This window comes from Lepidochelys olivacea (assembly GCF_965140295.1).
Source record: "Lepidochelys olivacea isolate rLepOli2 genome assembly, chromosome: 4".
Classification (NCBI taxonomy): Eukaryota; Metazoa; Chordata; order Testudines; family Cheloniidae; genus Lepidochelys; species Lepidochelys olivacea.
The window spans coordinates 61,283,493-61,311,247 of record NC_140414.1 but is presented as its reverse complement, the minus strand read 5'-3'; the positions used below and the strand labels follow the sequence as shown (position 1 = coordinate 61,311,247).

At 42.2% G+C, this 27,755-nt stretch overlaps 1 protein-coding gene across 2 annotated transcripts in view; it reads left to right on the top strand.

The window, feature by feature from the left end:
• ZNF827 (zinc finger protein 827) overlaps positions 1 to 27,755 on the top strand; it is a 135,568-nt gene that overhangs the window by 10,501 nt on the left and 97,312 nt on the right. For both annotated transcript variants that reach the window (XR_014711244.1, XM_084625673.1), the window contains exons 2-3: positions 12,915 to 13,925; positions 19,113 to 19,285. Coding sequence is in view for 1 of the 2 variants with exons in the window: in XM_084625673.1 (XP_084481799.1) it covers positions 12,915 to 13,925; positions 19,113 to 19,285 (1,184 nt within the window). In the remaining variant the exon portion in view is untranslated. The remainder of the gene's footprint in view (positions 1 to 12,914; positions 13,926 to 19,112; positions 19,286 to 27,755) is intronic.

Here is a 27,755-nt window from a genome sequence, read left to right as displayed (position 1 = left end):
GGGTCGAGAGCCACCGTAACTGTCTTTTATTTTTCTATCCTTCTACAGCCCAGTGTGGGGGGTGTGTCAGGGATGGAAAGGATAGAGAGGAGGGTGTGGTTGGAGCACTCAGCATTCCAGCTATCCGCAGCTAGACAGTCGTGCCAGCTGACCTAGGTTAGAGAAGTCCGTGAGCCTAAACAGAATATAAAGTGATACCTCTGTTTTGGGAGCTTTCTGGGTCAGGCACAATGCCAACTAAGATGAACTTTAAGGTTCATCTGGACAGCTCACAGGACAAGGGGGCTTTAGATTTCAGGGGTTCTTGTTTTTCCTTTGGATCAACTAGGAACTTCTGTTGAGAGGCTACCCTTGGCCATTAGGCTAATGCGTTGCAGGCTTCTTTTCTTTGCCCCCAGCTTAATCTTTGGTTGATATTGATACTGACAAGAACCTCTCTGAATACAGTGGGGGTAAGGAGAAATCTGCTTTCCAGTTTTCCTCTTCTGCCTCTCCTAAAAGAGTTAGCGTATAATAACCACTTGCTTCATTCCTGCAACTGATTATAAATCTTGTTCTGTTTCCATCTCTGGCCAATGTTCATATCATCTTTTCTAGACCAGATGGAGAGGACCTGGCATGTGATATTGACCAGTCTTTCCCTACAGATAAGGAAGCTGCAGCATCATCCATTTCTCCTCTTGATAATATCATTTCGTCATCAGTGTCATTTCCTGATGACTACAACCTGTTTCAGGAATTGATAGCTCAAATGAGAGATTATTTGGAACTTGACTCTACTATGGTTCAGGAGAAGACACATTGTTTCTTTAATGTCTTGGAGACTAAGGAAAAGGTGACAATTACTCTTCCCATTAATGAAGGCATGTAAAACCCTGCTTGGAATATCTGGTTGACTCTGGCATCTGTGCTCATCAAGAAGAGCGATCACTTATATCAGGTCCTTCTTTAGCTTTCTTCACTCACCCATCCATCTTGAAGGGCTGTAAAGTACTATGTCATCTGAGAAAGAGGCTCAAAAGAATGACTTCTTAGTACGAAGATATACTCCTCACTTACTCTGGGAATTCAAGTTGTTCATTATCAGCCCATCACGGCTAGATACCAGTACTTATGGATCTGGATGTTTCTCTTCGTGACCATCTCTTTGAGAGGCAGGGGTAAGTAGTGAAGGGCATTGATCTAACAGGGTCAAATGGTTTCTAGACTTGTTTGATGAACATTTTACAATGTTTTTGAAACCTCCTCAAGTGCGTTTGCTCAGGTGTCACTCTTCAAAGATCTCTCTGGCTTAAATCATCTAGTCTTTCAGCTGGAGCGAGGCCAAGGTAGAAGTTCTCCCCTTAAAAGGAGAGGGTCTTCTCCGTTCTAAAACAGATGATTTTTTTTGAAAGATAAAAGAAACCAGGTATATTGCCATATCTCTGGGACTGATTCATTATATTTAGAAGCAGAAGAGCATTATTGCATCTTCTTTCAGATTCCAGAGTCAGTACGGACACTTTCCAAGAGTTCTAGATTCACCAGCAACTAAGGAGATAGGGTAGAGGGAAATTCATTTCAGAGATGAAGTTCTTTTTCAGCTTTCAGGTCATCTTCTGCATCTGCCCAGCCACTAATTTGACAATTCATCCTGAAGCCTAGATCTGTCTTCCACTTGTAGGCTGGGACCATATCTTTGTCTCATTTGTGCAACATCTAGCACAATGGAGTCCTGATCTTCAGGTGTCACTACATTACACCATTGGAATTGTACTGTTCTTTAGACTCCCACAAGTCGGAATATGCAGCGTTCCCCCTAGAAAAGAAACCAGTGACTATAGTTCTTTGAGAGTGTTGCCTCAGAGTTCTATGCTCACGTAGGACTTTGGGATGTAGTACAAGGAACTGAGATGGCAGGGGACTGCATGGCTCTTTTATATATCATTGGCTGCACAATGGGGCACTGATGCAGAACCAATAGGCACTGCTTTTCTGGAAGATTCTTGTAGCCCACTGGTGCTAGGGGCAGGAAAGGTGCTGATCACAAAAATTTAAATATGCATAGACAACATTTTCAAAGAGTACTTGTGAGTAATCTTTATTTTCTTTTATTTTTATTTTCTACAGCTTTGTTTTTAGAATCCTTTTTTAATAAGCCAACTGTAATTCCATTTAGCTCAATTAAGGATCTGGTAATTTAAACAGTTGTGTTGGCAATGCACACATCATCTTGTAACAGGTATTGGTAATGTAAGGATGAAAACATTTACACAAGAAGAATAAAAGTCAAGGAGGCATATAATTGACCAATTTATCAATCTTAGCAGACAATTTTTTCTGATAGCATTGTGGCAGCTATGGTAAATTTACTTCTGATTGCTTAAGGGGACAGATCCTATATAGTGGGTACAACACATAACAGCAGCCCCTTCAAATGAATGGGTAAAGGAGCAGGTAATCAGCCTGTGCAACTTTGGTTCCTAGATTGGCCTTTTGGCTAATGGTGTGTCCATAGGTGCTGGAACTAGGGGTGCTGGGGGTGCAGAAGCACCCTGTGGTTTGAAGTGATTTCCATCATGTACAGGGTTTACAGTTTCAATGGCTTTCTTCACCTCCACTATACAAATTGTTCCAGCATGGCTGGGTGTGTCCTGTGAGGAAAATTTAAAATGATCCTGCTCTGCTCAGTTAATAACTCCAGTACTTTACTGCCTTTTCCAATAGTCTTTAAACCAATTTCAGGCTTTCAGATGGCTGTCAGAATTATTGTGATCATTGAAGTGCCTTTGGTAGACCTTGATAATAAGTTGCAGTTATGATCAGAGAACTCTTAGCTTCATTGCAAATTGTGTGTGTGCAACAAGGCATGCTTATATACTTTTCTTACTTTTAGTCAGTCCTTTGTGCTGAACTGATGCTCAAACTTCCTCTTGTCCACCTCTTTTTCAGCTGGAAGGGTGACTGAAATCTAGACTCATAGACTCAAAGATATTAAGGTCAGAAGGGACCATTACGATCATCTAGTCTGACCTCCTGCACAATGCAGAATCTCATCCACCCACTCCTGCAATAAACCTCTCACCTATGTCTGAGCTAGTTGTCTTGATGACCCTGGCAGGTTTAAATGACTGGCTGCACTCAAATAAGTTGCATGCATCGAGGTGCATTGAAGTTTTAATAATCTATAGCCTAAACAAATCACTTAGTCTTGGCTGCTCTAAATTGCCCAGTATGTAGAAGTATGCTTATGCCTACTTTTGGCTGTAGGACCTGAAGGTGTGGCGGGGATTGCAATACATTTCAGGTGAAGGAAGTTGCACTTTGTTTCAGGAAGCAGTCAAAACAGCTATTGGTGCATCCATTTATGGCAGTGGCAGGCCCCGTACAGGCTCTAATTTAGATGAGTCGGACACAATTGAAGGCCCTGAGAGAATAGGCAGGAGGCTCTGGGGAGTAAGAATTTGGTGAAATCAATAGTAGGAATATAGATATTGTGCAAAACAGATTGGACCAACAGTTTTTATCTGATGTGGCTATCCAGTTAAATCAGGATTAGAAGGTAAGATGTTCTTGCCTTTTTTTTTTTTTTAACAGTAAGAACTTAAAAGACACATTTTGCGTAAATAGCACGTACACTAAGCACCCCTCTCCAGTCTCTTCTCAGATGCTCCTTTTCTCGTGAATGGCCACTCCATAAAAACTAAGCTGCATAGGAACTCTCCCTCTCCTTTTGGTGCTTGACAGGAGGGAAGAATATAGTAACCTTAAGATAGATGCCATGATCTATCTTGTTGGCAGATACATCCTCCAAAACACGTGTTAGGCTTGGGGAGTGAGCATGACAACTCCACAGCACCATTTACAAAAATGGCTTACAGATTTTTTTTTTTTATAATCAGGAGGGAAATGTTGCTGGTATTACTTGAGCTGTTCAAGGCAGGGGCCTACCTGTAACCATTCATTCCTCTCCAAAAATGTGGATGATCTATTTTCTGAGCCCTCTGACTCAGATTGCTATATTTAAGTCTTATCTGGTCTCATGATCATTCCTCCTTTAAATCTCTGAGCCCCCTCCCTCCAATGCATTGCCCTTCAGGGGATAAAAGAAATCCCAAAGAACAAAGATCATTGTTCCACCCCTTTACCCTCACATACCCTAAGCATGTGGTGTGATTCTCCCCATTGCCTCAAATAGAGGTATTCCCCTAACTAGATTTCACATTTCACAAGCCTTAGACAAAACTGCATGTTGATGGGTGAAACCATTATGCTGCTTTGCTGGTCGACACTATGGTGATACCTTCACTTGACCCTATTTTCCTCATTTGCTGTGTCTAGGGAGGACAAAACACTGATAGCACCATGGGCTCTTGTCTGAACAAATTTGTGGTTGTGACTTGTCTTTAGACTAGGGTCTCTGAGGCCATTCCTTAGAATCTGGCCATTGTGCAAGGTTCTGATCCATTTGAAAGTGGGCTGCCAGGTAACTGAGTCTGCCGATTGGCAGACTCAGGTATCTGCAGATAGCCAGGATTCAGCCCTCCTGTGTTTCTGCTCAAAATGCACCAATCTGGACTGTGGTTCTGTGACTAATGTGAAACTTTTCAATGTGAACTTCATTAATGAGAAGCAAAGTTCTTTCAGTATCCACAGGGCCAAATTCTTGTTCAAGAATGTCCCAAAACCATTGCAGGTCCCTCAGGAGCAAGCAGGAAGGATCATTCACTTGGCCATCACTTAAAACAATTTGACTCAGAACAGACACTGCGAGGATCTTGTATAGGCTGCAGATGTCAAGGTCATATATCTAGGGATCCTTCTGGATACAGAGCCAGCTTTTCCAGACAGCTATCTAGACTGGTGTATGGGTTAATACCCGTATTGATATGCTGTATGGGAAAGCTTAAATTGGTCTTTCCCAGACAACTTCTGTTAGCAGCAAGACTCCAGTTTCTCTTCCTTCCCCAAATGGAAACAGATGACAAGGCTTCCTTGTGTGCTAGAGATGGCAGAACTGTTGAGATGACAGCTGACCTTATTTGCATTTCAGGAAAGCCAGTATCTCTGCCAACCCTGGGATCTGACACTTCCTGATTGGAACAACTTGTCATTGTAGAAAGACATTCAGAAGATGTCAAAGCAAAACGCTTCCCAAAAAAGTAAACAATCTGTTGTGTAACTCAGGAGAATCTTATCGAATTTAAAAGTTCTCTTTTCCTGGTAGCCAAAGGAAGGCGAAGTTTTCAGTGGTCCACCTGTGAGCCCTGGTGTGTAAATGTACCCACCATTTTAAGTGTACAGTGAGGAATGTGGTGCATTGCCACTTGAGTATGGAGAGACCATAAGGAGAGAATCCATGTCCTCAAGTACAATCACCTTCTAGACAACTTCATGGACCAAATGGACTATGAAATCACTCTGCTGACTGCAGGTTCAGTGGGAGGTATAGAAGTAGTAATTGAGCTCCCTCCCATTTAGTCAGCTTCATAGGGCTTCATCAAAATCTCTAATTGACAGCTTTGCTGATTTAAGGGGACTCAGAGAAAACCCAGGCCTTTGGTAAAGGGCTTCCCGGTCTTTAGTCTCAGGTTTGAAAAAGGTCTAAGTGGTTTATGCCAGCAAAGGTATTTGGATCTCAGTCACAGTTTATCTCTTTCTTCATATAAACAAGGTGAACTCTCTTGATCTATTAATGTACAGACAGGGCAGCTCGTTCCTTTAAAGGTAAGTCAGTGAGGTCGCCATTTGGTGGTAAGGTTATGAAAGTTGTGTCCAAATATCTGTTATGGGATGTTACTTCATAGGGAATTAGTTATCTTTCAGCAAAGTTGCTACTGTAGTTTACTCATTCCCCATTAAACCTAAAAGCATTAGATACTATGAGATATGTTGTGGGAGGAGTGGAATATTTTGTTGCATTTTAGGTCTTTGAACTACTCCTCTGTGTAGTTGGTTAAAAGAAAAGGAGTACTTGTGGCACCTTAGAGACTAACCAATTTATTAGAGCATAAGCTTTCGTGAGCTACAGCTCACTTCCTCAGATCATCTTGCATCTGAGGAAGTGAGCTGTAGCTCACGAAAGCTTATGCTCTAATAAATTGGTTAGTCTCTAAGGTGCTACAAGTACTCCTTTTCTTTTTGCGAATACAGACTAACACGGCTGTTACTCTGAAACCTGTGTAGTTGGTTGACATCAAAGGGAGGTTTATTTCCTTTTGACTCTCTCAAAAGGAGATAAGGGCTTTTTCTCATTTTATAAACATCTGCTATCATTGTCCACTCTATCAGGTGGATAGTGGTCCAAGCAGGTATTGATAGCACTTTTTGTAGCCTGCTCTTGTATGACATGCTACGGCCTACAAGGTGGTCTCCTTTGAAAATATTCTTATGGCATCTGACTAATCTCAGAGTGTTATGGTTAAAAAAGTTCTCTCATAGATTATTCAACCTAGTGATTTCTTTTGAGGTTTATAATGACAATTTGAACAAAGAATGGTAATAGAGCTGCTGTCTTGCCTTAAAATTGTGATTTTTCTTTTTCCTTTGGGAAAATCGTTATTTTAGAAGACATGGTGATGAAATATAGAATCACTCCCAGGGCTTTTCTCTCTAGCTAATTGTGTTTATATTTGCACATATTCTAAATATGAGGGAGAAAGACAGAATGTAGGAGCAGTTGTTTTCTGTTTTTTTCCTGTTATAGCTGTGCTACTCTCTAGGTCAGTCTACAATGGAGACGCTTGGTGTTGACCCCATTGGTTCGGGCACCAGCCACATTGATAAACCATTTTGTGATGAGGCCAAGAGTTGAATGGTCCTTAGATGAATCATCAGTGAACCAAAAGTTCCACTGAGAGAAGAGACAGACTTCCTGTGCTTCTTATCTATTATAGGTCACCAGCATCATGAGGGAACTATGGGGGATGGTGTGCACTCCAGCATCCATGTGCTGTTTATGCAACTGTGTCTTTTCAGTTTTAGTTGGTGCTGTGAATGTAGTACAGAAGCTATGGCAGGCCTTTATTAAAATCATGATTTTTCTTCAGCATCCCTGTGGGAAAATCGGCATTCTACTACTCTGAATGTATAGTCTATTCCGAGACTGCTGTAAATGCCGTTCTGTGGAGGGGAGTTTCTGGAACTTCAGTGGGAACGTATCCCCCACTGCATAGCAGTCCCTGCAAGATTGGTACAGTCCAGTCAGTGCAGAAAACCATAAAAGTTCCTCAACCCCCAAAACTGCCTAATAGCTTTTATTATTCTAACTGGTTAAAAGGCAGCCTTTTTCAGCATTTCAAATAATAAAAAGTTAGTCGGCAGGTTTTTGGGCTGGGTTGGACAACTTTTATGGGATTCTGTAAAATTAACTTCCCAGGTATTTTTTATCATATGGTTGCACAGCTACTATTCTTTAGACGTAGGGTTGCTGACTTTCTATCACATCTTGGTGTGAAACTAACAAAGATTCATGTGGAGTTGGCAGCCAGAGGCACACAGACGAAAGTGACGCAGAATTAGCATGTGATCTTTGGGGGAGGGAAGGGTTTCAGAGTTAAAAATAATGTATTTGAAGGTAAGTTATTTACATGGTACAGATATGTACTGTATTAGGAAAGCTGACAGAGCCATTATTTTCCCATTATTTTCTTCCATATATTTCCAGTAGGGTTGCCAGGTGTCCGGTTTTGACTGTAACACGCAGTTGAAAAGGGACCCTGGTGGCTCCAGTCAGCACTGCTGACTGGGCCGTTAAAAGTCCAGTTGGCAAGGCTGGCAGGCTCCCTACCTGGCTCCGCACAGCTACCAGGAAGGGTGACATTTCCCTGCAAGGGCGGCCAGGGAGGCTCCGCGTGATGCCCCCACCCTGAGCGCCGGTTCTGCAGCTCCCATTGGCCAGGACCTCTGCATTTCTGGCCCCAGCCGGAGCCCGCACCCCAACCCTTTGCCCCAGCCCAGTGAAAATGAGTGAGCAAGTGAGGGTGGGTGAGAGCGAGTGACAGAGGGAGGGGCGATGGAGTGAGCAGGGATGGGGCCTCAGAGAAGGGGCAGGACAGGGCCTCGAGGCAGGGGTGGGGCAAGGGTGCTCAGAGTTCTGTGCGATTTGAAAGTTGGCAATACTAATTTTCAGGTTTGTATTAAATTCTGAGTTACAATTCCATTGTTGGTTGATATAGTACCCACTGAATGTGCTGTTCACAAGCACTGCTTTGAGTTCCTCTACACTAATTTCATGCTGGATCCCCTCCAATCTGGTTTCTGTCCTCTCCACTCCACTGACACTGTTCTGTCCAAGGTCTCCAGCGACTTTTTACTGGCTAAATTTCAAGTCCTCTGCTCCTTCATCCTCCTTGACCCCCTGGCTGCATTTGACACTGATTGACAATACCTGACTTCTCAAAATCTTGCCCTTCCATGACACCATATTCTCCTGATTCCACTTCTTTTCCTTTCCCACTCTCCTTAGTTTTCCTCCCAGATCAACTTCAAGCTGATAATCTGGAAGTCATTCAATGCCTCCTTTTTCCTAACTGTGTCTAGGTTTTCCCATTCTGCCTCTGTAACATTTTTGTGGTCTGATCATTTATTTCTATCCACACAGCTAAAGCTTGTTCAGGCTTTCTGTTTGGCCTGTGTTGTACTGCATCCTCCTCATCCCTGGACTCTCTGACATCTATATTACCCTACCTCTAGTTTATTCATCTCCCTTGCCTTTCACTCTCCTGTGTGGCAAGCATGTATTGTGTTGGTGCCAGAGAAACAATTCCAGCAGTTGATTTAGGCTGGATAAGTCCAAGGCATAATTGACTGGCGTTTTTTTAGTTTTCAGAAATGTCCTTTTTTAAAAAAAAATAATAATAAAATTGAAGCTTGTGTAATATCCACAGCAAATCAGCAAATTCTAATATACTGATACTTTTAAATAAAAAGGGAAAATACCCATAGGGTAGAATCATAAAATATAATTTCGTAAGAACATAAGAACGGACATAATGGGTCAGACCAAAGGTCCATCTAGCCCAGTACCCTGTCTTCCGACAGTGGCCAATGCCAGGTGCCCCAGAGGGAATGAACAGAACAGGTAATCATCAAGTGATCCATCCCCTGTCGCCCATTCCCAGCTTCTGGCAAACAGAGGCTAGGGACACCACCCCTTCCCATCCTGGCTAATAGCCATTGATACACCTATCCTCCATGAACTTATCTAGTTCTTTTTTGAACTCTCTCTATGAATTTACCTAGTCATTATTTCTGGTCATTAGGATTTGCCTTTGAATCTGATTTCCTCTCAAAGCAGAGTGTCACTATATTTTTTACAAGGTAAATAAGTTAGTAAAGAGGGTTTGGCACTTTTACTGTTGCACATATTTGGGGTTCTTCCGAAACATGCCTCATACTGAGCTAAATCAGTGGCAACAGCTGTCGAAGTATTTGGTTGGATTTTTAACACTGTTAGCAAGTTTAGGATGTACTTTGACTCATTTCTGTCCTCTAATCATAGAATATTAGGGTTGGAAGAGAACTCAGGAGGTCATCTAGTCCAATCCCCTGCTCAAAGCAGGACCAACACCAACTAAATTATCCCAGCCAAGGCTTTGTCAAGCCGTGCCTTAAAAACCTCTAAGGATGGAGATTCCACCACCTCCCTAGGTAACTCATTCCAGTGCTTCACCACCCTTCTAGTGAATTAGTTTTTCCTAATATCCAACTTAGACCTCCCACACTGCAACTTGAGACCATTGGTTCTTGTTCTGTCATCTGCCACCACTGAGAACAGCCTAGCTCCATCCTGTTTCGAACCCCCCTTCAGGTAGTTGAAGGCTGCTATCAAATCCCCCCTCACTCTTCTCTTCTGCAAACTAAATAACCCCAGTTCCCTCAGCGTCTCCTCGTAAGTCATGTGCCCCAGCCCCCTAATCATTTTCTTTGCCCTCCGCTGGACTCTTTCCAGTTTTTCCACATCCCTTCTGTAGTGGGGGGACCAAAACAGGACTCAGTACTCTAGGTGTGGCCTCACCAGTGTCGAATAGTCAAATAGGAATAATCACTTACCTTGATCTGTTTGCAATGCTCCTACTAATACAGCCCAATATGCCGTTGGCCTTCTTGGCAATGAGGGCACACTGTTGACTCTCATCCAGCTTCTTGTCCACTGTAATCCCCAGGTCCTTTTCTGCAGAACTGCTGCTTAGCCAGTCGGTCCCCAGCCTGTAGCGGTGCATGGGATTCTTCCGTCCTAAGTGCAGGACGCTGCATTTGTCCTTTTTGAACCTCATCAGATTTCTTTTGGCCAATACTGCAATTTGTCTAGATGTAATCCTGAGACATGCTGAGTACTTACAACTTCCACTGATGGTCAAATATTGACAAACAATTCAAGGACCAATCCTACAAATGCTCTATGTGTACAGAGCTCCCATGGGAGTAAGCAAAGAAGAGTCTTTACAGGATCAGCCCCATAATCCTTGACAAGAGAAACTTGAACAATTGTTGGATAATTTACATAGAAGTTAGTGAGATGCTCCAGCCAAATTCTGCTCCCACTGAAGTTACATTACATTTTCGGCCAAATTCTCATTAACTTATCCATTTGCAAAGTCCAGGCGATTTATACTCCCCAAGACTAGAACTTAATTTTCTAATTAAAAAAAATTCAATACCAACCCTTATGCTCATAAGTATCCCTGCAGTAACAATGTATAGCCTGTATATGATGGAAAAATTCAGTAAGGAAATATATTTTCCTTCCAAGTTTTCCAGGACTCCTCATAAGCAGTGAGTCAGATATAATTATGAGAAAATCTTGTGTCTTTTCAAATAGTGCTGTTCAAATTGTCCAACACAAACTCAAAATATAGCCAGAGTTTGTTGATAGGCTCCCTGTGGATGACACACAGTTCAAGCAGACCAGCTCCAACTGTCAAATGAACATCCTGGATTCTGGGGAGGGGATTATGATTTAATTTGAAACCATAGGAAAGTTGGTGGGTTCAGGTGTGTTTCTTTGAGTTTTCAGCTTTGCTCAAGCACAGGGGGGCATGAATCCATATGAACTAAACTCCTCCCCAACATGCACCTGCTCCCATGTGATACAAAACCATCAGGCTTCATACAGCTTCTTTAAAACCAAAACACTAATGTTTAAATGGAAGTTGGACTGTGTTCATGATAGGATTCGATGCCAGCTCTCAACATTAGCCTTAAAGTAAAGAGGACTTGATGCTGCAGGGAGGTACTGAGAAGTGGAGAACTAGAACAGTGCCAGCAGTTAGAAGAGATCCTGTTTCAGGGGACTAAGGAGCTGATGGGTAAAAAATCCAAGCTGGTGTTGGGGATAGAGATACTGGGGAAGAACTTTCTCTCTACTGTTGGAGGCAAGTTTGGGATCTGGGCTGGTGTTGGGGATAGAGATACTGGGGAAGAACTTTCTCTCCACTGTTGGAGGCAAGTTTGGGATCTGGAGGCAGCCACATTGCAGTAGTTAAAGTAGAGTGGAACAGGAGGAGGAACTCTCGCTTCATATATTTTCTATGGCAGGTTTTATTTAAATATCTGTTAGCTGAGGCTGCATGTGTGGATGAAATGTGCAATATAAGTGCTAGGTATTAATTATTACTTGTTCATCAGCTGCTATCTAAAGGTTTTTTTAACTTGTTGGAAATGAATAAGGAATCAGGGAATATACAGTATGTACCATAAAATCGTAATAGTAGTGTCCATATTTTTTTAAATCCTTTTGTTGACTTGCTGTAGTATGAGTCCTATGACTCTTTCATACTGTGGGACATTCAGTCTAAAAGCAAGATATGTGAGAAAGGTACGTGGCAAGAGGAGATAAGATAAATTTAATTTTAACATTGCTATTGTTCTTTGCAACATTCTGATTGGCCAGCTAGATGGACAAAAATCTTTAGTCACATCTATATCTCTCTGAATAACCATTGTGAAGAAGAGCAATCCAGGGTCACCACACTTTAAACACTGCCAGTCAGCTCTCCAGAGAGAGGCTAGATACGTTGGAATCACCTGTCAAGAAAAAATGTGGCTAACTGTATGAAAGAAACCGTTTTCATTTGATAAAACAAAATTCCATTTAGTATGTTCTTTGTTTTAACTTTTAGCGCTTCCTTAAGATTTTTTGTTAAAGCATGTCTCCACTGCAAGAAAATTTGTTGTATGTTACGTTTCCTCGCTAAATAGCTGGCAAGATCAATACATTAGCTTGCAGTTCAAGTGTTATTACTCCCAGCTATTCAGAAAAGAAACATCATGTATTACAGCAATAAATTTTCATTTTTTCAAAAATAGGGTGCAGTGCAGATTGGACTAAGATTAAAATAACTGTAGGCAACTACTATTAATATAAGTGATTCAACACCTGGTCTGCCTTTTGAAGACATCTCTGCACTAAGCTTACAGAGTTTTAGGTATCGTATATAGTATTTAGTGGGTCAAATACATCACTGCTTTTACACCACTGAAATTATAATGTGAGAAATTAGCAGACCATGTTGGTTTAAATAATAGCCATCTATAAATGATGCCCATGCTCTGGTCATGCAAATACCTTACTACAATTATACTGTTACACTGACTTAGCAAGTTTTTAGGGACTTACTGATAACAAGTCCATCAAGCTTTCATTTTTTATTCCACTATTTCCTTTTATTATTCCACTCTTTCATTCTTTTTTTCCTGAAAGCCACCTCTTCTGACTAGTCCAGATGCCAAATGAAAGCACTTGAGACAAATGTTTAGTAACTGTTCAAAATGCTCCAGCTTTAGGGCTCACCCTGATGCAATTGTCCCTAGCATTCATTAGAATCTTGTTGGGGTGAGACGAGAACTGGAGGTATTAAGAGAGCTTCACACACTTAGCATTAAGGACACATTAATATTTTGGAAATAAACTTGTGGTTCTTGGTATCCCACAGATGGTACTAGACAGGAGGAAGTGGAAGGTGAACTTAGTGAAGAAGAACACTGGTTTGGAAACTCTTCAGAGACCCCATCAGAAGCATCATATGGAGAAGTCCAGGAAAACTTTAAGTTATCTCTTGAGGATAGAATCCAGGCACAGTCCACTTCCCCGGATACTTCTCTGGGAAGTGCAACTCCTAGCAGCAACACGCTGGAGCTGGTAGCTATTGACAATGAGGCTTTAAGAGACACATTACAGAGCAAAGAACACCTTTCTCCTGATGTGTCGTCTTTGTGTGAAGATGAACCTCCTGGCCCAAATAAGCCACTGAGCAGTAACCTGAGAAGGCTTCTGGAGGCCGGTTCTCTCAAGCTGGACACTGCTGTTACAGTCAATGGCAAGGTCGAGTCCCCTGTAAATGTTTGTTCAAATCTCTCCTTTTCTCCACCTTCTCATCATGCCCAGCAGCTAAGTGTTCTTGCTAGAAAGCTTGCTGAGAAACAGGAACAAAATGATCAATACAATGCAAGTAATCGGTTTATATGGAATCAAGGTAAATGGTTGCCAAACTCAGCCACTACCTGTGGTTTGTCCCCAGATTCAGCTATCCTGAAATTGAAAGCCGCAGCCAACGCAGTTCTTCAGGACCAATCGCTTTCAAGGACTGAAGATACTATAAGATTTGAATCCTTTTCTTCACCTTTTAGTTCTCAGTCTGCCAGCTCAACCTTAGCGGCTTTATCAAAGAAAGTTAGTGAAAGAAGCATGACTCCTGGGCAGGACCACCCACCTCCAGCTAGTTCTTTCCTTTCCCTAGCCTCAATGACCTCTTCAGCTGCCCTACTCAAGGAGGTGGCTGCAAGGGCTGCGGGCAGCCTGTTGGCTGAGAAGAAAAAGTCACTGCTTGCAGCGGATCCCCTGCAGCTTTCAGAGATGAAGCAAGAGAAAGTAACTCCACCACAGTCTTTGGAATTATTGCTACTTCCAGTCCCTAAAGGAAGAATTTCTAAGCCCACTAATACAGGTATGGACACTTATCTTAACCGTCAAGTAAGGCATGTTTGTTTTGCTCTAGATTTATTTAACTCTTATTTTCTGGTCTGGTTTGTATTGTTTCCACCTATTATGAAAATAAGAACAAAATAAACAATAGGATAGCTTTTAAACTACCATTTGAAGATCAAACCTTCACAAATGTTTCCATATTTGAAAAGTAATGAGTGTACAGTTCAATACATTTTTTTTTTATTCCATACAAATGTATTTTTTCCTCACCAAGTTCAGAATAGGTCCACACAAGAAATATTTAATGGGGGAAGATCAAAGAATCCCTGTTAGGGAGCTTATGGTATCAGTGAACATGTACAAAACCAGTGCTTTTGAAATATTGGACAAGGGAGAATTTTCCCTCCTGCTGTCTGTGTCACAAATGGACTTTTGTATAATCGCTTACTACCCTGTCCTAATTTACCAGAGTATATTATTGTGTTGCCACTTTTCATTAAAATTTTCTGCAGAAGCACGAACAAATCTCTCATGTTCATTCTTTCACAATTCTTTATCATGAAAAATAGAAGAAAATGAACTGCTTTTTCCTAATTCTGCTCAACAAAACCCGCTTTATACTTCTTGGCCCACCCCCTCCCTCTTCCTCCCTTAGTTCTGTCAGCATTCTAAGATATAGGCCTATTGCAAACAGTACTACTAACAAAAGAAATCAGGAAAGAATGTGAGTAATTATATCAAAATAAGAAATATTTTCTTTTATACATACTGACATTTCTTTTTAAAAAAATTGCATGCATCAAATGTTCATATTTCCACGGACATCTCCATGGAATTTAGGTGTTATTTTGCTAACAATGAAATTTTGATAATTAGAATGAGGAAGCTGGTCAAAAGCCTTCACAAGATAAAAGGTTTGGGTGTTAGTTTGTTAAGGATTGTCTACATGGCGCAGTTTTAGCAGTATAGTTAAACTGATATAGTTTTGTGGGCACTTTTATTCCTGCATAAACTGTTTTTTTTTTCAGGTAAGCTTACGTTGCTTTGGAAGGGGTTTACATTAAATTGGAAAAAACCTCTTATACAGGAATAAGACTGTCCACATGGGGAGTTATACTAGTGTAAATGTATTCATTTAAATTCACACCTTTAATGTTATACCGGTATAACTTTCTCACATAGACAAGCCCTTAAAGAGAGGGAATACCAAGGATTCAGTTATATTTACTATACTACACCATTCCAAAAATGTTAATATTATCTGCTTATTTACTGCATGTGCAAAAGGCATTCACATGATTAGTTACTTGATAAGGAAGAGTAATGCAGAAGAGAAACTTTTTTACTGTAGTAAAATCCAACTTCTATATGTTTGGCTAACGAATTGTGAATTTTTATCTGTACACCTTGGAAAAGAGGAGTGCGTCTAAGTATATATGCAGTGCTGGCAATTCATAAACTGGCTGTGATGCAGTGAAATCTCTAGCATCTACTCTGCTTAAGACACAGGAATGCTGAAAGGCAGTAATGGGAGCATGTTACCTCAGGGCCTTGGTAACCATGAAACAATCATTTCCCTTTGCTTTATATATAAAAAATATGATCAGTTTATATGTACTGGGCCTTCACCAACCTCAGCTGGCATCCAAACAAACTTTATCATGATAGATTAATAACAAAGATTTTTGTTGAATTCTAGCTCCCTTTCTGACATGCTCATTAGTTTTTGACTGGAAAGGAATTGACCAAATGAAAATAAGGGACCAAGAAAAGCAATGAGATAGGGTATTTGGATTTTGAAGGAATTTTGTTTTCTGTAATCATTCTTTCTGCTGTAGAGACATACAGCTTGCAGAAAGAGGTCACTGTTGTGTGACTTTTGAGCAGTAGACATTACAGTACTCCTCTAAAATATTGAGTTGGGCACTTGATCATGTATATTTGCTATGAAAATAAATGTCACACATTCCTTTGATTCTTTTTTGCAGCCATGGTTTTATGGCAGTAATTCTTTTTGCAGCCACGTTTTTATGGCACTGAAAGCATAATATAATATTTCATTTTCTAAAGTTTTGTCTGTCTGTGTGGGTCTTCTCTTGAGGACATGCTTGTGTTGCCAGTAAAATAAACATATTTTCCCTGAAGGCACTGATTGGCAGATTTTCCCATATATTTTATAGCTGAAGAAAGTCTGCTTCCAGTTATTATGAGTCAGCTTCTTTCATCAGCAATGAAGCTATCCGTATAGCCAATGGTCACTGAGATCAACTACTAGATATTGGAAAAAATAAGGAGGCAGTAAAGGGGGAAATATGCTTAACAGGCCTACTGCATGAAGTAAGCTCTGAGTTCATAAACTTTTTTTAGTATATAAGGAGCAATAGCACATCAGATTGTGGTCTTGTCAGATCTAACATGCTAACCCTAGTTAGGCCTGATCATTACTTGGATGGGAGATGCCCAGTAAATCTCAAGGTGGTGCACGAAGAGACTGAAGTGGCACCCACTCAATCACTGTAGCAGTGGTGTTATGAAACATTTTAGAGTTGGTATTGCTGTCTTTTGGATGAAATGTAAAATGAAGTCCTGACCTACGTTCCCTCTAAAGTGCATGCATGCGCGGCCATGCAGGAGGCCACCAAGGGACGTGCACATAATTAGCAGAGCCGTGCAGTGCACACTGCACTCAGGGGTGTGGCCACAGGTGCGCCTGGAAGATGGTAGTGGGGTGAGGTGGGAAATAGGGGGTATGTGGAGGTGTGGGGTGAGGTGGAGGGTGGTGGCGGGGTAGCTTGGGGCATGTGGGGCCGCGGCGGGCCCAGACACCTCTCCCTCCCAGCTGCAGGGCTGCTGCGGCGAGGCCAGATGCCTTTCCCCTGCCAAGCCCCAGGGCTGCTGCGGTGGGGCGAGGCGCCTCTTCCTCCCCACCGCCACAGTCCTGGGACTGCTGTGGGGAGAGAGGGCTGGGGGGAGTCCTCTCTCCCTGCTGCACCCCTGGGGAAGCCTGCACCCCAAACCCCTCATCCCAGCCCCACCCCAGAGCCCGCACCCCAATGTCGGAGCCCTCACCCCCTGGACTCCAACCTTCTGCCCTAGCCCTGAGCCCCCTCCCACACTCCAAAACTCTCGGCCCCTGCTACACCTCAACTCCATATTGGTGCACGTAACAAAATTCATTCCGCACATGGATGGGAAAAATTAGAGGGAACATTGGTCCTGACTCCCTGTTTAAGATCCCATGCCACTTTTGCAAGAATGAGTGTTAGTCCCTATGCCTGGATCACATTCCCATTTGAACAATAACACTTTGCCTGGAACACCTACAACATTCTTCCTGATTTTCAATTGGATTCAGTGAGTCTGATTCTCCTCTCACATCAGTTTTACAGTCATGTATCTCCATAGAATTAATTGGAGTTGTTCCTGATTTTACGTCAGTATAAGTGAGAGGCAACACAGGCTCAGTATTCTTTGCTTCCTATGCTAAAGCATTGTGTAGTGTTATAAGCAACTCTTGTGTTCCAGCCCAGAAATGGCTGCATTTTTGTGGTGGATTACACAATTCCTGTATATTAGGAATTCTCATTGTTATCAGCGGAGTTGTACTCGCTCACTCCAGTTCTGGGTTTGGCCTAAAGTAATGTGCAAAATTGCTGGTAAGCCACCTTGTTTATAGACTTATTATTAATGGGTTAGAAAATAGGTGACAGAACTTGCTACATTTATTTCTGATTCCCTTCTGATGATAACCAGTTACTCAAAAGGAGACATGATAGAAAGAAATTACTTGATGAATAAAAAATGCTACTAATATATATTTCTGTAGTTTCTCTTACATTTTATAAAGAAATAAGGAAAGACATGAAAAAAGTGAAACACTAGCAATTATAGTGTTGGTTTCTGCTGATTTTTCAGAGATGCAGTGATGGAGCAATTTAATAATATATTGAGTGTGATAGAAATTCTACTCATGAAGTTTTCTGAAGCTGCAAAACACATATTGAAAATGTACTCTTTTTCTCAGGCTTGTTGATTAGGTCAGAAGGACTATGTAATCAGACGAATTATATTTTTGTCTCCTACCAGCTAGTAGGAATTATCCTGAAACACATTACAAAATCATTCTGGAGGCTTTATTAGTTGGTTTCCAATCACAGGAAATGTTAAATTTCATGAATTCTTGCAGGTAGAAAATAGCTGATGAATACGTTTGATAATGAACTGAAATAGTCTGGAAATAATTCCAAATAGCAGGATAGACACTACTGACTTCTGGATTTTCGGAAATAATCAAACTGCCTTTTAGCAGTCACAAAAATTGTCTTCTAGTTCAATGACAACACTACAGACTTCCTTGTAATGGGCAGAGGCATTTGTAGTGAGATGTCAGAATATTTAATTGTGTCAAGTCAAAGAATCTCCTTCTCCTTAGCCTGGTGATTATTCCATACTTAGTAGGTAAATTTCCTGGGCCTTGGTTGCCATTCCCTCCTACAATGGATGATACTGTGCAAAATAGCATCCAAATGTCTAGAAAAAGGCAGTAGGTTTAATGCACTGACACCCAGAGAAACAGGATAGAAGAATAAAAAAATCCCATGACCCTAAAATCACCTGATGACTGAAGCAGCATCAGCATCTGCTTGAGCCATAAGTAAACAAGTTCAACAGCAGGGATTCTGAAAACACTCAGTATTGGCCTTGAGCGTGTCCGGTTTATGACACCAGCATGGTTTATGGTTAAGAAGTGTGAATTATTCTGTATTTAATATCTTATTTTTTCATTATCCATCAAATACTGGAATTCACCACTTTTAAAATCAAGAGTTAAGCATTTTTTCCCTGATCAAGTTGGCAGCGGATAGGAAATTTGGCTACCGAATGATGTTTGTGAGAAGTATAGGGCCAGGTGAGGAAGAGTAGCATCGCCTATTGGCTATCTAATGAGTTTTTGAGACTTTTAACTTGATAAATGAATCTTAAATTACAGCTTTCAAGAGGGAGCATAACTAGATTAGGGAGGTTTGAATATGGAAGGAGAGGAATTGAAACCTTTGTTGGGCGTTGGTGTTTAACCAGTACTATGTCTGTCTTTGCAGATGAAAATCTAAAGTTGTAAAATGATATTTTGATATGTGTATGAGGGGAAAGTATTCTACCAGTGGCTGTAAAGGACCTTTTCTTTTTCTTTTCTCCCTCCACCAAGCCCCAGAAGAAGAAGGAGGAAAACCTTTTCAGTGTCCAATCTGTGGGTTGGTTATAAAGAGGAAGAGTTACTGGAAACGACACATGGTGATTCATACAGGTTTAAAAAGTCATCAGTGCCCACTCTGTCCATTTCGTTGTGCACGCAAGGACAATCTCAAATCACACATGAAGGTAAGGGCAGTGTTCACTGACAATGAAGAGACTGGCTTAGTGAGCAAAAATATATAGAAAAAAACCTATCTGGTTAAAAATCACATAATTAAAAAAAAATCTCATTTCCGTACCTGTGGTACTAATAACATCTTATTAAAAATGAAAGTACAAAAAGTTTTAGATTTTAAAATTTCAATTTGTTTGCCTTTTGGATTTGGTATAACTTGGGCAATGAAAACAGACTGGTCAGTTTCACCTTCTGGCTCTCCTACAATGCTGTAAAGTTTGCAGGCATTTCAGGGGAATGTTCAAAACCAAAACAATAACTGTTTTCACTGTAATACGTTTTTGTAAATAATGTTTTTATTATTTATTTATACACAACTTATATTTCAAGCCTAACCTACCTGAAGGTTAAATGTCCATGTTAAACTGGCAAAAATGAACAAATTCAACAAAGAAACTTAATGGAGAGGCAGTAAAGTGCTGCAGGGGTTAAAGAATGTGGTGTGATGGTTCTTGCTTACCATAATGTGTACTTCAATGCATGGACACCGGATGGTGAAGTGAAGATGGGCTTTGGTTTATCCAGTCTCTATATAAAGTTACTGATCAGAACTGTTGAGTTTCCTTCATTGGCATACTTGACCTGTTATAGTAGCGGTACAATTTTTTGTTAGTGGCTAAATTTGTTGTTTATAGTTATTAGCACAGATAAATACCTTTAAAGTACACAGGGAAATAGTGGGCTTTTAGGCATGATTTGTTACAGCAGAGGTTGGCAAACTACAACAGCCCGTGGGACCCTCCTGCCCGGCCCCTGAGCTCCTGGCCCAGGAGGCTAGCTCCCGGCCCCTCCCCCACTGTTCCCCCTCTCCCGCAGCCTCAGCTCATTGCACTGCTGGCACACTGCTCTGGGCAGCAGGGCTGCAAACTCCTGGAGCAGCGCAGCTGCAGAGCTGTGGCCTGGCCCGGTGCTCTGTGCTGCACAGTAGAGTGGCTGGCTCCAGCCAGGAGGCACAGCTGTAGAGCTGCCAGCCACCAGTGCTCCAGGTAAGCAGTAAGGGGGCAGGGAGCGGGGGAGGGAGGGTTGGATAGAGGGCAGGGGTGGTCAGGGGGCGGGGGTGTGGATAGGGGTCAGGGCGGTCAGAGAGCAGGGAACAGGGGGGTTGAATGGGGGCAGGGATCCCGGGGGGGGCAGTCAGGAAGGAGGGGGGGTTGGATGGGGCGGCAGGGGGCAGTCAGGGGCAGGGGTTCTGGGGGTGGTCAGGGAGAAGGGGTGGTTGGATGGGGCAGGGGTCCCGCGGGGGCAGTCAGGATGAGAGGAGGGGTTGGATGGGGCAGGGGTCCCTGGGGGGCCGTCAAGAAACAGGGGGGGTTGGATGAGGCAGGAGTCCCGGGGAGGGGCATCGGGGGCGAGAAGCAGGGTGGGGGCCGGCCCATGCCTGGCTGTTTGGGAAGGCACAGCCTCCCCTAACCGGCCCTCCATAAAATTTCCAAAACCCAATGCCAAAAAGTTTGCTCACCCCTGTGTTACAGCATTTGTTATGTTAAAACATTTTAGAACATTGGGCCAGATTCTGATCTCACTTACACCAGAGCAACTATTGACTTCAGTGGAGTCATCTTGATTTACACTTGTCATGGATACAGGGCTAGCTGCACCTCTCTTTCCTCTCCAGTCTCTGAGTGCACCACATCAGGTCTCAGACCTTGCGCCTTTACCTCTCCTGAGGTGGAACCAAGCAATTCTCCCACTCTTAGACAGGGTTCTGGGCTACAGTACCCTGTGTATCGATTGTGCGTACCTGGCAGGTCTGACTAGATTCAGTACCTGTAGTTCTTTGGGAGTCCGTGACCAGTGGTAAATACAGTGACCAGACAGCCTTCTCAAACCAAAATATTGTTTAATCTTGATAAGAACAAAGCATAACATAAGGGAAAAAAAGGGTTTTTTAAAACAATAAACAGCCTATACGCAGGTGTGTCTTACCTAGAGACTTGTCATCCTGTGTTAGAAACCCTAGGCAGGCCTCTCTTTACTGTCTCCTGCAAACAACTCTCCCTTCCCTAGAGAGCGCCACTTTTAATCCCATCTGAGAAGCCCTCTGTTTCAGTTTCCAGGGCCTTTAGGTTCTCTTTTGTTTACTTGATGGGACCCCTGTCTTGACAAGCTTTTCCGGTGAGTTTAGCAGAGGGTTAGAGGTATGACATCAACGTGAATGATTGGTTCTTGCACTGTCTCTTAATTGTTGGTTGCTGGATGGCTATTTGAAGCCATTCTACTCTTTTCTGCCTATGGGTAATCAGCCTCTCCTTGAATTATCTCTGTCTTCATACAGTAAAGCCCCCTTACACCAATCAGACAAATATACAGATCATATAGTATTCTGTGCAATAATGTGGTGGTAATTTTATGAAAACTTCTCTGTAACACAGATAAAAACATTAAACTGTCCAATAGCCATTTTTCAAAATTTGTCTTCAACAAAAAATACCAAGGAATTAATTAGGTAAAGCAGAGTCCTCAAAAAAAATCTGACAGCACCAAAAATTATTTTTAGTTGTTCTACTACATACTGAGAAACAGTGTTTAACCAAGTCAAGCTATTCATGAGCAGAAAAATTGCAATTACGCTGCCAACTAGTATGCCAGTTTTATCCCAATATCAGTTAAAACAATGTATTTATAAATCCATAAAAGCAAAACTGTAATAGAAATTACAACTGATCCTTACCTCCTGCGACACTAGCTAGCTGTGTGCACCTTTATGATACAGACTCTAGCTTGTGACGGTATCACAACTGAGAGTTGCACGGTTTATATAGGTTATATTGTCTTAAAATGCTTTCAGAACAAATCAGCAACCAGTACAGTAAAGGATTTATGTATGTAAGGAATATATTTAAATTCTTGGTCATAACCATTGAGACAAGTATTTATATTGCTGTGTGGTGGGTTAGGAATAAAACTAAAAACAAACCCTGAATTAAAATTTTTATAAATATGATTAACCCTACCACCACCACTATATGCATACGCTCTTCTCCAGTGCTGGCAACATTTTGCAGAAGACTTGGTTACATCACTGCTTTCTCTAATATGTTTACACATGAGAAGTGTCCACATGCTGCCCAACCAAGGGCCACTTAGATATAAAATTACTTTAGTGGTTACTCAACACCACCTTCTAGTGCAGAGGTGGGCAAACTACGGCCTGGGGGCCACATCTGGCCCGTGGGACTGTCCTACCCAGTCCTTGAGGTCCTGGCCCGGGTGGCTAGTCCCCAGCCCCTCCGCTGCTGTCCTCCACTCCCCCGCAGCAAAACCACCGCATGGGCAGCGCTCTGGACGGCGGGGCTGTGTGCTCCTGCAGGGCAGTGCAGCAGCATGTCTGGCTCCAGCCGGCGGTGCAGGTGCCAGACATTCTGCTCTGAGTGGCATGGTAAGGGGGCCGGGAGGGGGGGTTGGATAAGGGACAGGGAGAAGGGGGTGGCTGGATGGGGCGGAGGTTCTGGGGTGGGCAGGGGACAGGAAACGGGGGCTTAGATAGGGGGTGGAGTCCTGGGGGGCGGTTAGGGGTGGGGGTCCTGGGAGGGGACGGTCAGGGGACAAGGAGCAGGGCGGGGTTGGATGGCTGGAGGTTCTGAGGGGGGCCGTCAGGGGTCGGGAAGTGGGAGGGGGCGGATGGGGGTAGGGGCCAGGCTGTTTGGGGAGGCACAGCCTTCCCTACCTGGCCCTCCATACAGTTTCGCACCCTGATGTGGCCCTCAGGCCAAAAAGTTGGCCCATCCTTCTTCTAGTGTCATTATGAACTAATCTGCCCTGAAGCTGGTCTCATGGAGGGTCCCACAAGGTCTCACTCTGACACCCCTTCTGCTCAATGTGTGTGTGAGGCCTTTCTGCGTCCAGATGCGATTCAAAGTTTTGACAGTGATCTTTAAAAGCCTTTATGTCTCAGGTAACTTGTATCTGTAAGCCTGTATTTTCCCCCCATTTCACCATAATGAGTGAGATCAACTGAAATGTACTTGAACAAAGTGTTCCCAGATTTAAACCTCTGCAGGTTGGTGACAGAGTGTTCTGAGTGGAGGGCCCTCAACTCTGTCATTCATTCCTCCTCTGTTCTAACAGAGTCTGCATATCAATATGAAAAAAAAAGCCCATCAATTTTCTCTTTATTTTAAGTGGGTGGGTATAGGGATGTTGTGTTAAGTTTACTCCTGATTTGCAGGGTGACGTGTATCTACTAGGGATTAATATTGATTAACTAACTTGGTGGGGTTTAAAAAAAAAACAAAACAATATTGTTACACCCTCGGTCAGTTGTAAGAGATGAGATTTTATAAGTGAATCAACAAGTAAAATAAACTGGAGCAAATTACAGCCCCCTTATCCATGATATAGAGGTGAGGCCTGCAGACTGCAAATATCAGCACTCAACACAGTGTGATGTCACAGGTCAAAATGGTGGGAACTGTGGCCTTCACTGGTCACACCACCCTATTAGAGATGAGGGCATACAAGGATTGTATGGGCCACATTCAGTCTCTCATGCTCACTTTGGCAGTCTCTGGTTTACAGATACATTCAAATGATCAGACTTACAGTATAAGGGTTTGGAAAATATTTTCTGTTGACATTGGGGCTTGATATATATTCTCTTCTGAGTAGGCCTCTGGTGACAATGTGGTGCATCAGGGAGGACAAAATCAAGATGAATCCAAAATGCATGTGTGGCTGGTGAGGGGGATAGAGAATATATGTTTGAAGTCACTGTCACCCTGCCAGAATGACATGAGTTTTCTTTGGTGATGAAGTAAGCTGATGACAAATTGGGGTAAGCTGAGGAACAGATTTATTTTACCACAGTATAAAATGTTTCCTTAACCCTCTCTATTTAAAAAATAAAAATAAAAAAAAAATCCAAAAACAAAAAGTACATAGACATAAAATACGTACAAAAAAACCGAGAAATAAAACCAAAAGAAAAATTAAATAGAAGTAATAGGGTAAAACAAAAACTGAAGCTGTTATTCAGAGGCACAGTATACTTTCTCTTGCTGGAGATTTCATAGCCTTTCAGTGTCCTATCATTTCTCTGGAACTACTTTATCTTACTCTGGCAGATAGGATAAAGAGGAGAGACTCCTACACAAACTGTTGCCACTAGCCACACCCACTGAGTCTACTATAAATTCAGGCTAAATCCCTGACTGCAGCCAAGATTGTATGCCATCTCCAGAGCCCAGGTTTCCAGAACAAAAGAATGACAAAAAATGAAGTCTATAATGGAATGGATTTGTTTGTCCATCTGCACCATCTGCTCAGACAGGATTCCATCAAAATCCAGCGTTTTTTTTGTATAAGTGTGTTGAGAGATTTGTGTCTCCTGTATTATGTTTAGTAGAGCAGGATGGCAGACAGGATTGTTCAAGGCATTAATCTATTGCAGTCCTGTCACGCTGTCATCAAAATCTAGGAGCCTTTTCTTAAGTTTGTTTCTTACAGCAGCATAGCCTTGAGGCACAGTACCTTTACCCACTTCTAGAATTATAGATGTTGTGCATCTTTTTTCAGACTTCCATTTTTAATTAGGGATTCTGAGTTTTGATTTCTGTTAGTGACATATAGGTGTTTGTTTATGGCATCTTTTTTTCCCTTTTCATTTCTTAAAAAATCAGTTTTGATAGCTTTCTGTTAACAATGTCATGCTAATGAGTTTGGACCAGAATACAACATTGCAAGGAGCAGAGCACTTCTGGTGTCTTGACTCCAGCTATAGAGCATTTGGCTACAGGGTATTGGGCTGATTCTAACCCTAACAGTGTTTAGATTTATACCTATCTTTTGGATAAAGACTATCCAAGAAGGACCCCTTTCCACTGCCAACTTGCAACTGTTGGCAAGGAAGTGAAAGGCAGGAAGGAAAAATACCCACAGGTGCCTTTTGTAAACAAGGGAGGCTGAGAGAATATTGTCATTTAGGGCACATTCTTTTTATGTTTAATAGTTGTATGACATTTGGATTCAATGATCATACCCATAGAAAAACCTAAAATAGATTCAGTACAGAAATATAAACTAAAATTAGTTTTTATTCACCTGGGATGGGACAAAAATCATATCATTCATAACCCAAAGTTTTGGTCATTACGCTTGGGCCTTTGGAAGGCCTATCAAGCCTCCTCCCAGGAACCCAGGACTCATTTCTGGTACTGCATCATGATTTAAACTGGTGCTACAACTGTGGAAAGTGATGTTGACCAGCATAAGGGTGGAACAAAGAGGATTTCTGAAGGAAAAAAAAATTAAGAATAAAAAAGCAAGACGACAGTTTTTGAGCCCTTCCCTGTCTGGGTTTAATATACAACAGGAATTTATTTTCCTAATTTAAAAAAAGATTATGTACTTATTTTGAAGTGGCAAAATGTAACATAAGGGAGAGTGATAATCTGGGAAGAAAATCTCAGTTTTTTCAATTTCCCCTCATAGGTAAGTATGGATGAAATTCACCTGAGAACACTGCTACAGGCTTCATTCACACAGCTTCCGGCCACTCCCGTATCCATGGAGCATGCACATACTAGTACGCAGCTTCCTGCTCTACTTCCAACACTACTTGCAGACGGATTGGTTAAGATCACAAAGTTATGCTCCAGAAGAGCAACTGGGTATCCGCATAAGGATTTAAGAATAAGCATATGGCCAAAAATAAGTATAAGTGTGTCATAAATATAAAGGGAAGGGTAAACACCTTTAAAATCCCTCCTGGCCAGAGGAAAAACCCTTTCATCTGAAAAGGGTTAAGAAGCTAGGATAACCTCGCTGGCACCTGACCAAAATGACCAATGAGGAGACAAGATACTTTCAAAAACTGGAGAGGGGGAGAAACAGTCTCTGTCTGTCTGTGTGATGCTTTTGCCAGGGACAGAACAGGAATGGAATCTTAGAACTTAGTAAGTAATCTAGCTAGATATGCATTAGATTCTGATTTCTTTAAATGGCTGAGAAAATAAGCTTTTTCATTGTTCTTAAGATCCAAGGGTTTGGGTCTGTGTTCACCTATGCAAATTGGTGAGGATTTTTATCAAACCTTCCCCAGGAAAGGGGTGTAAGGTAAGGGAGGATTTTGGGGGGGAAAGACGTTTCCAAATGGGCTCTTTCCCAATTATATACCTGTTAGATGTTTGGTGGTGGCAGCGATAAAGTCCAAGGGCATAAGGTAAAATAGTTTGTACCTTGGGGAAGTTTTAACCTAAGCTGGTAAAAGTAAGCTTAGGAGGTTTTCATGTAGGTCCCCACATCTGTACCCTAGAGTTCAGAGTGGGGAAGGAACCTTGACAAAGTGTCTATATAACAATACAAGAATCTTAAAGCAAAAGTAGGGGTGAACTCGATTGCCTGGCAACTCGATTGACACAGTGGACATAGTAAACATGGCTGAATTGCTGTGGAATAACAAAAAAACCAACAAGAATCTGTATTACATGGGTATAAACTATTCAGAAAACATGGATAAGTAGAATTATACCCAACTAAAGGTTCTGTGTGAAGAGGACCATACTGTGGAATCTGTAGAAATCCCATGCCATAAGAATAGAAATATATTAGCCTCCTGATTAGAAAATGGATACTGAATGCACAACATTGAGGAATAGCAAAGCAGCAGCTAAGTCTAATATGATAATAAATGGGTGACTTCAAAGATCTATATATAAACTGGTCAATTTTCATATTAGAACAAGATAAAGAGAAGAAATTTGATACCTTGAATTATTTTTCCTGGAACAGCTAGTCCTAGAGCACGCAGGCAGAGAGGCTAGTCTCAACTTAGTCTAAATAATACACAGGAGTTGGTTCAAGAAGTAACTTTTGTTGAAGTGCTCATTAAGAGTGGCCCCAGTGTAAGTAAAGTCAACATCCTTAGGGGAGGGATCATACCAAAACTAGCATGGTGTAATGGGTTTGGCATCCACCTCTCATGAGTGCCCCCTCTGGTTGGGTGTGTCCACGGTCTTTAAACCAGTTCTGGCCCTGGTATGGGGCCATATCCCCAGGGCTTCCTCCCTGGAGACACTATCTTCCTGCAGCCTCCCTAGGCTCAGTCCCGACTCAGTTTCCGCAGCCAGCCAGGCGCTCCTTCATTGCTCCCCTGGTCCCTGCTAGCAAGCTGCCTTTAGCTCAGTCCTAGCAGCCAGCCATGAGCCTCTCGCTGTCCCGGTCCCTGTCCCTGTCCCTACTTAGCTGTCCATGATCATGCTTCTTTTCCAGCCAAACACACAGTCCTTTCTTCACCAGCTCTAAACCACTTTTGCTCTGTTCTGCGTCTCCGTTTATATGGCCCTCCTGGGCCTTGATTGGCTGTTTCCCCTGCAGCCACTCTAGCCTGAGTGGAGGACCTCTCCACTGCTCCATTCCTTGGATGGGTGTGGCAGAACCCTGAGGCCTCCAGCTGGGGGCCTTTGGGCCTGGTCCACCCCATCA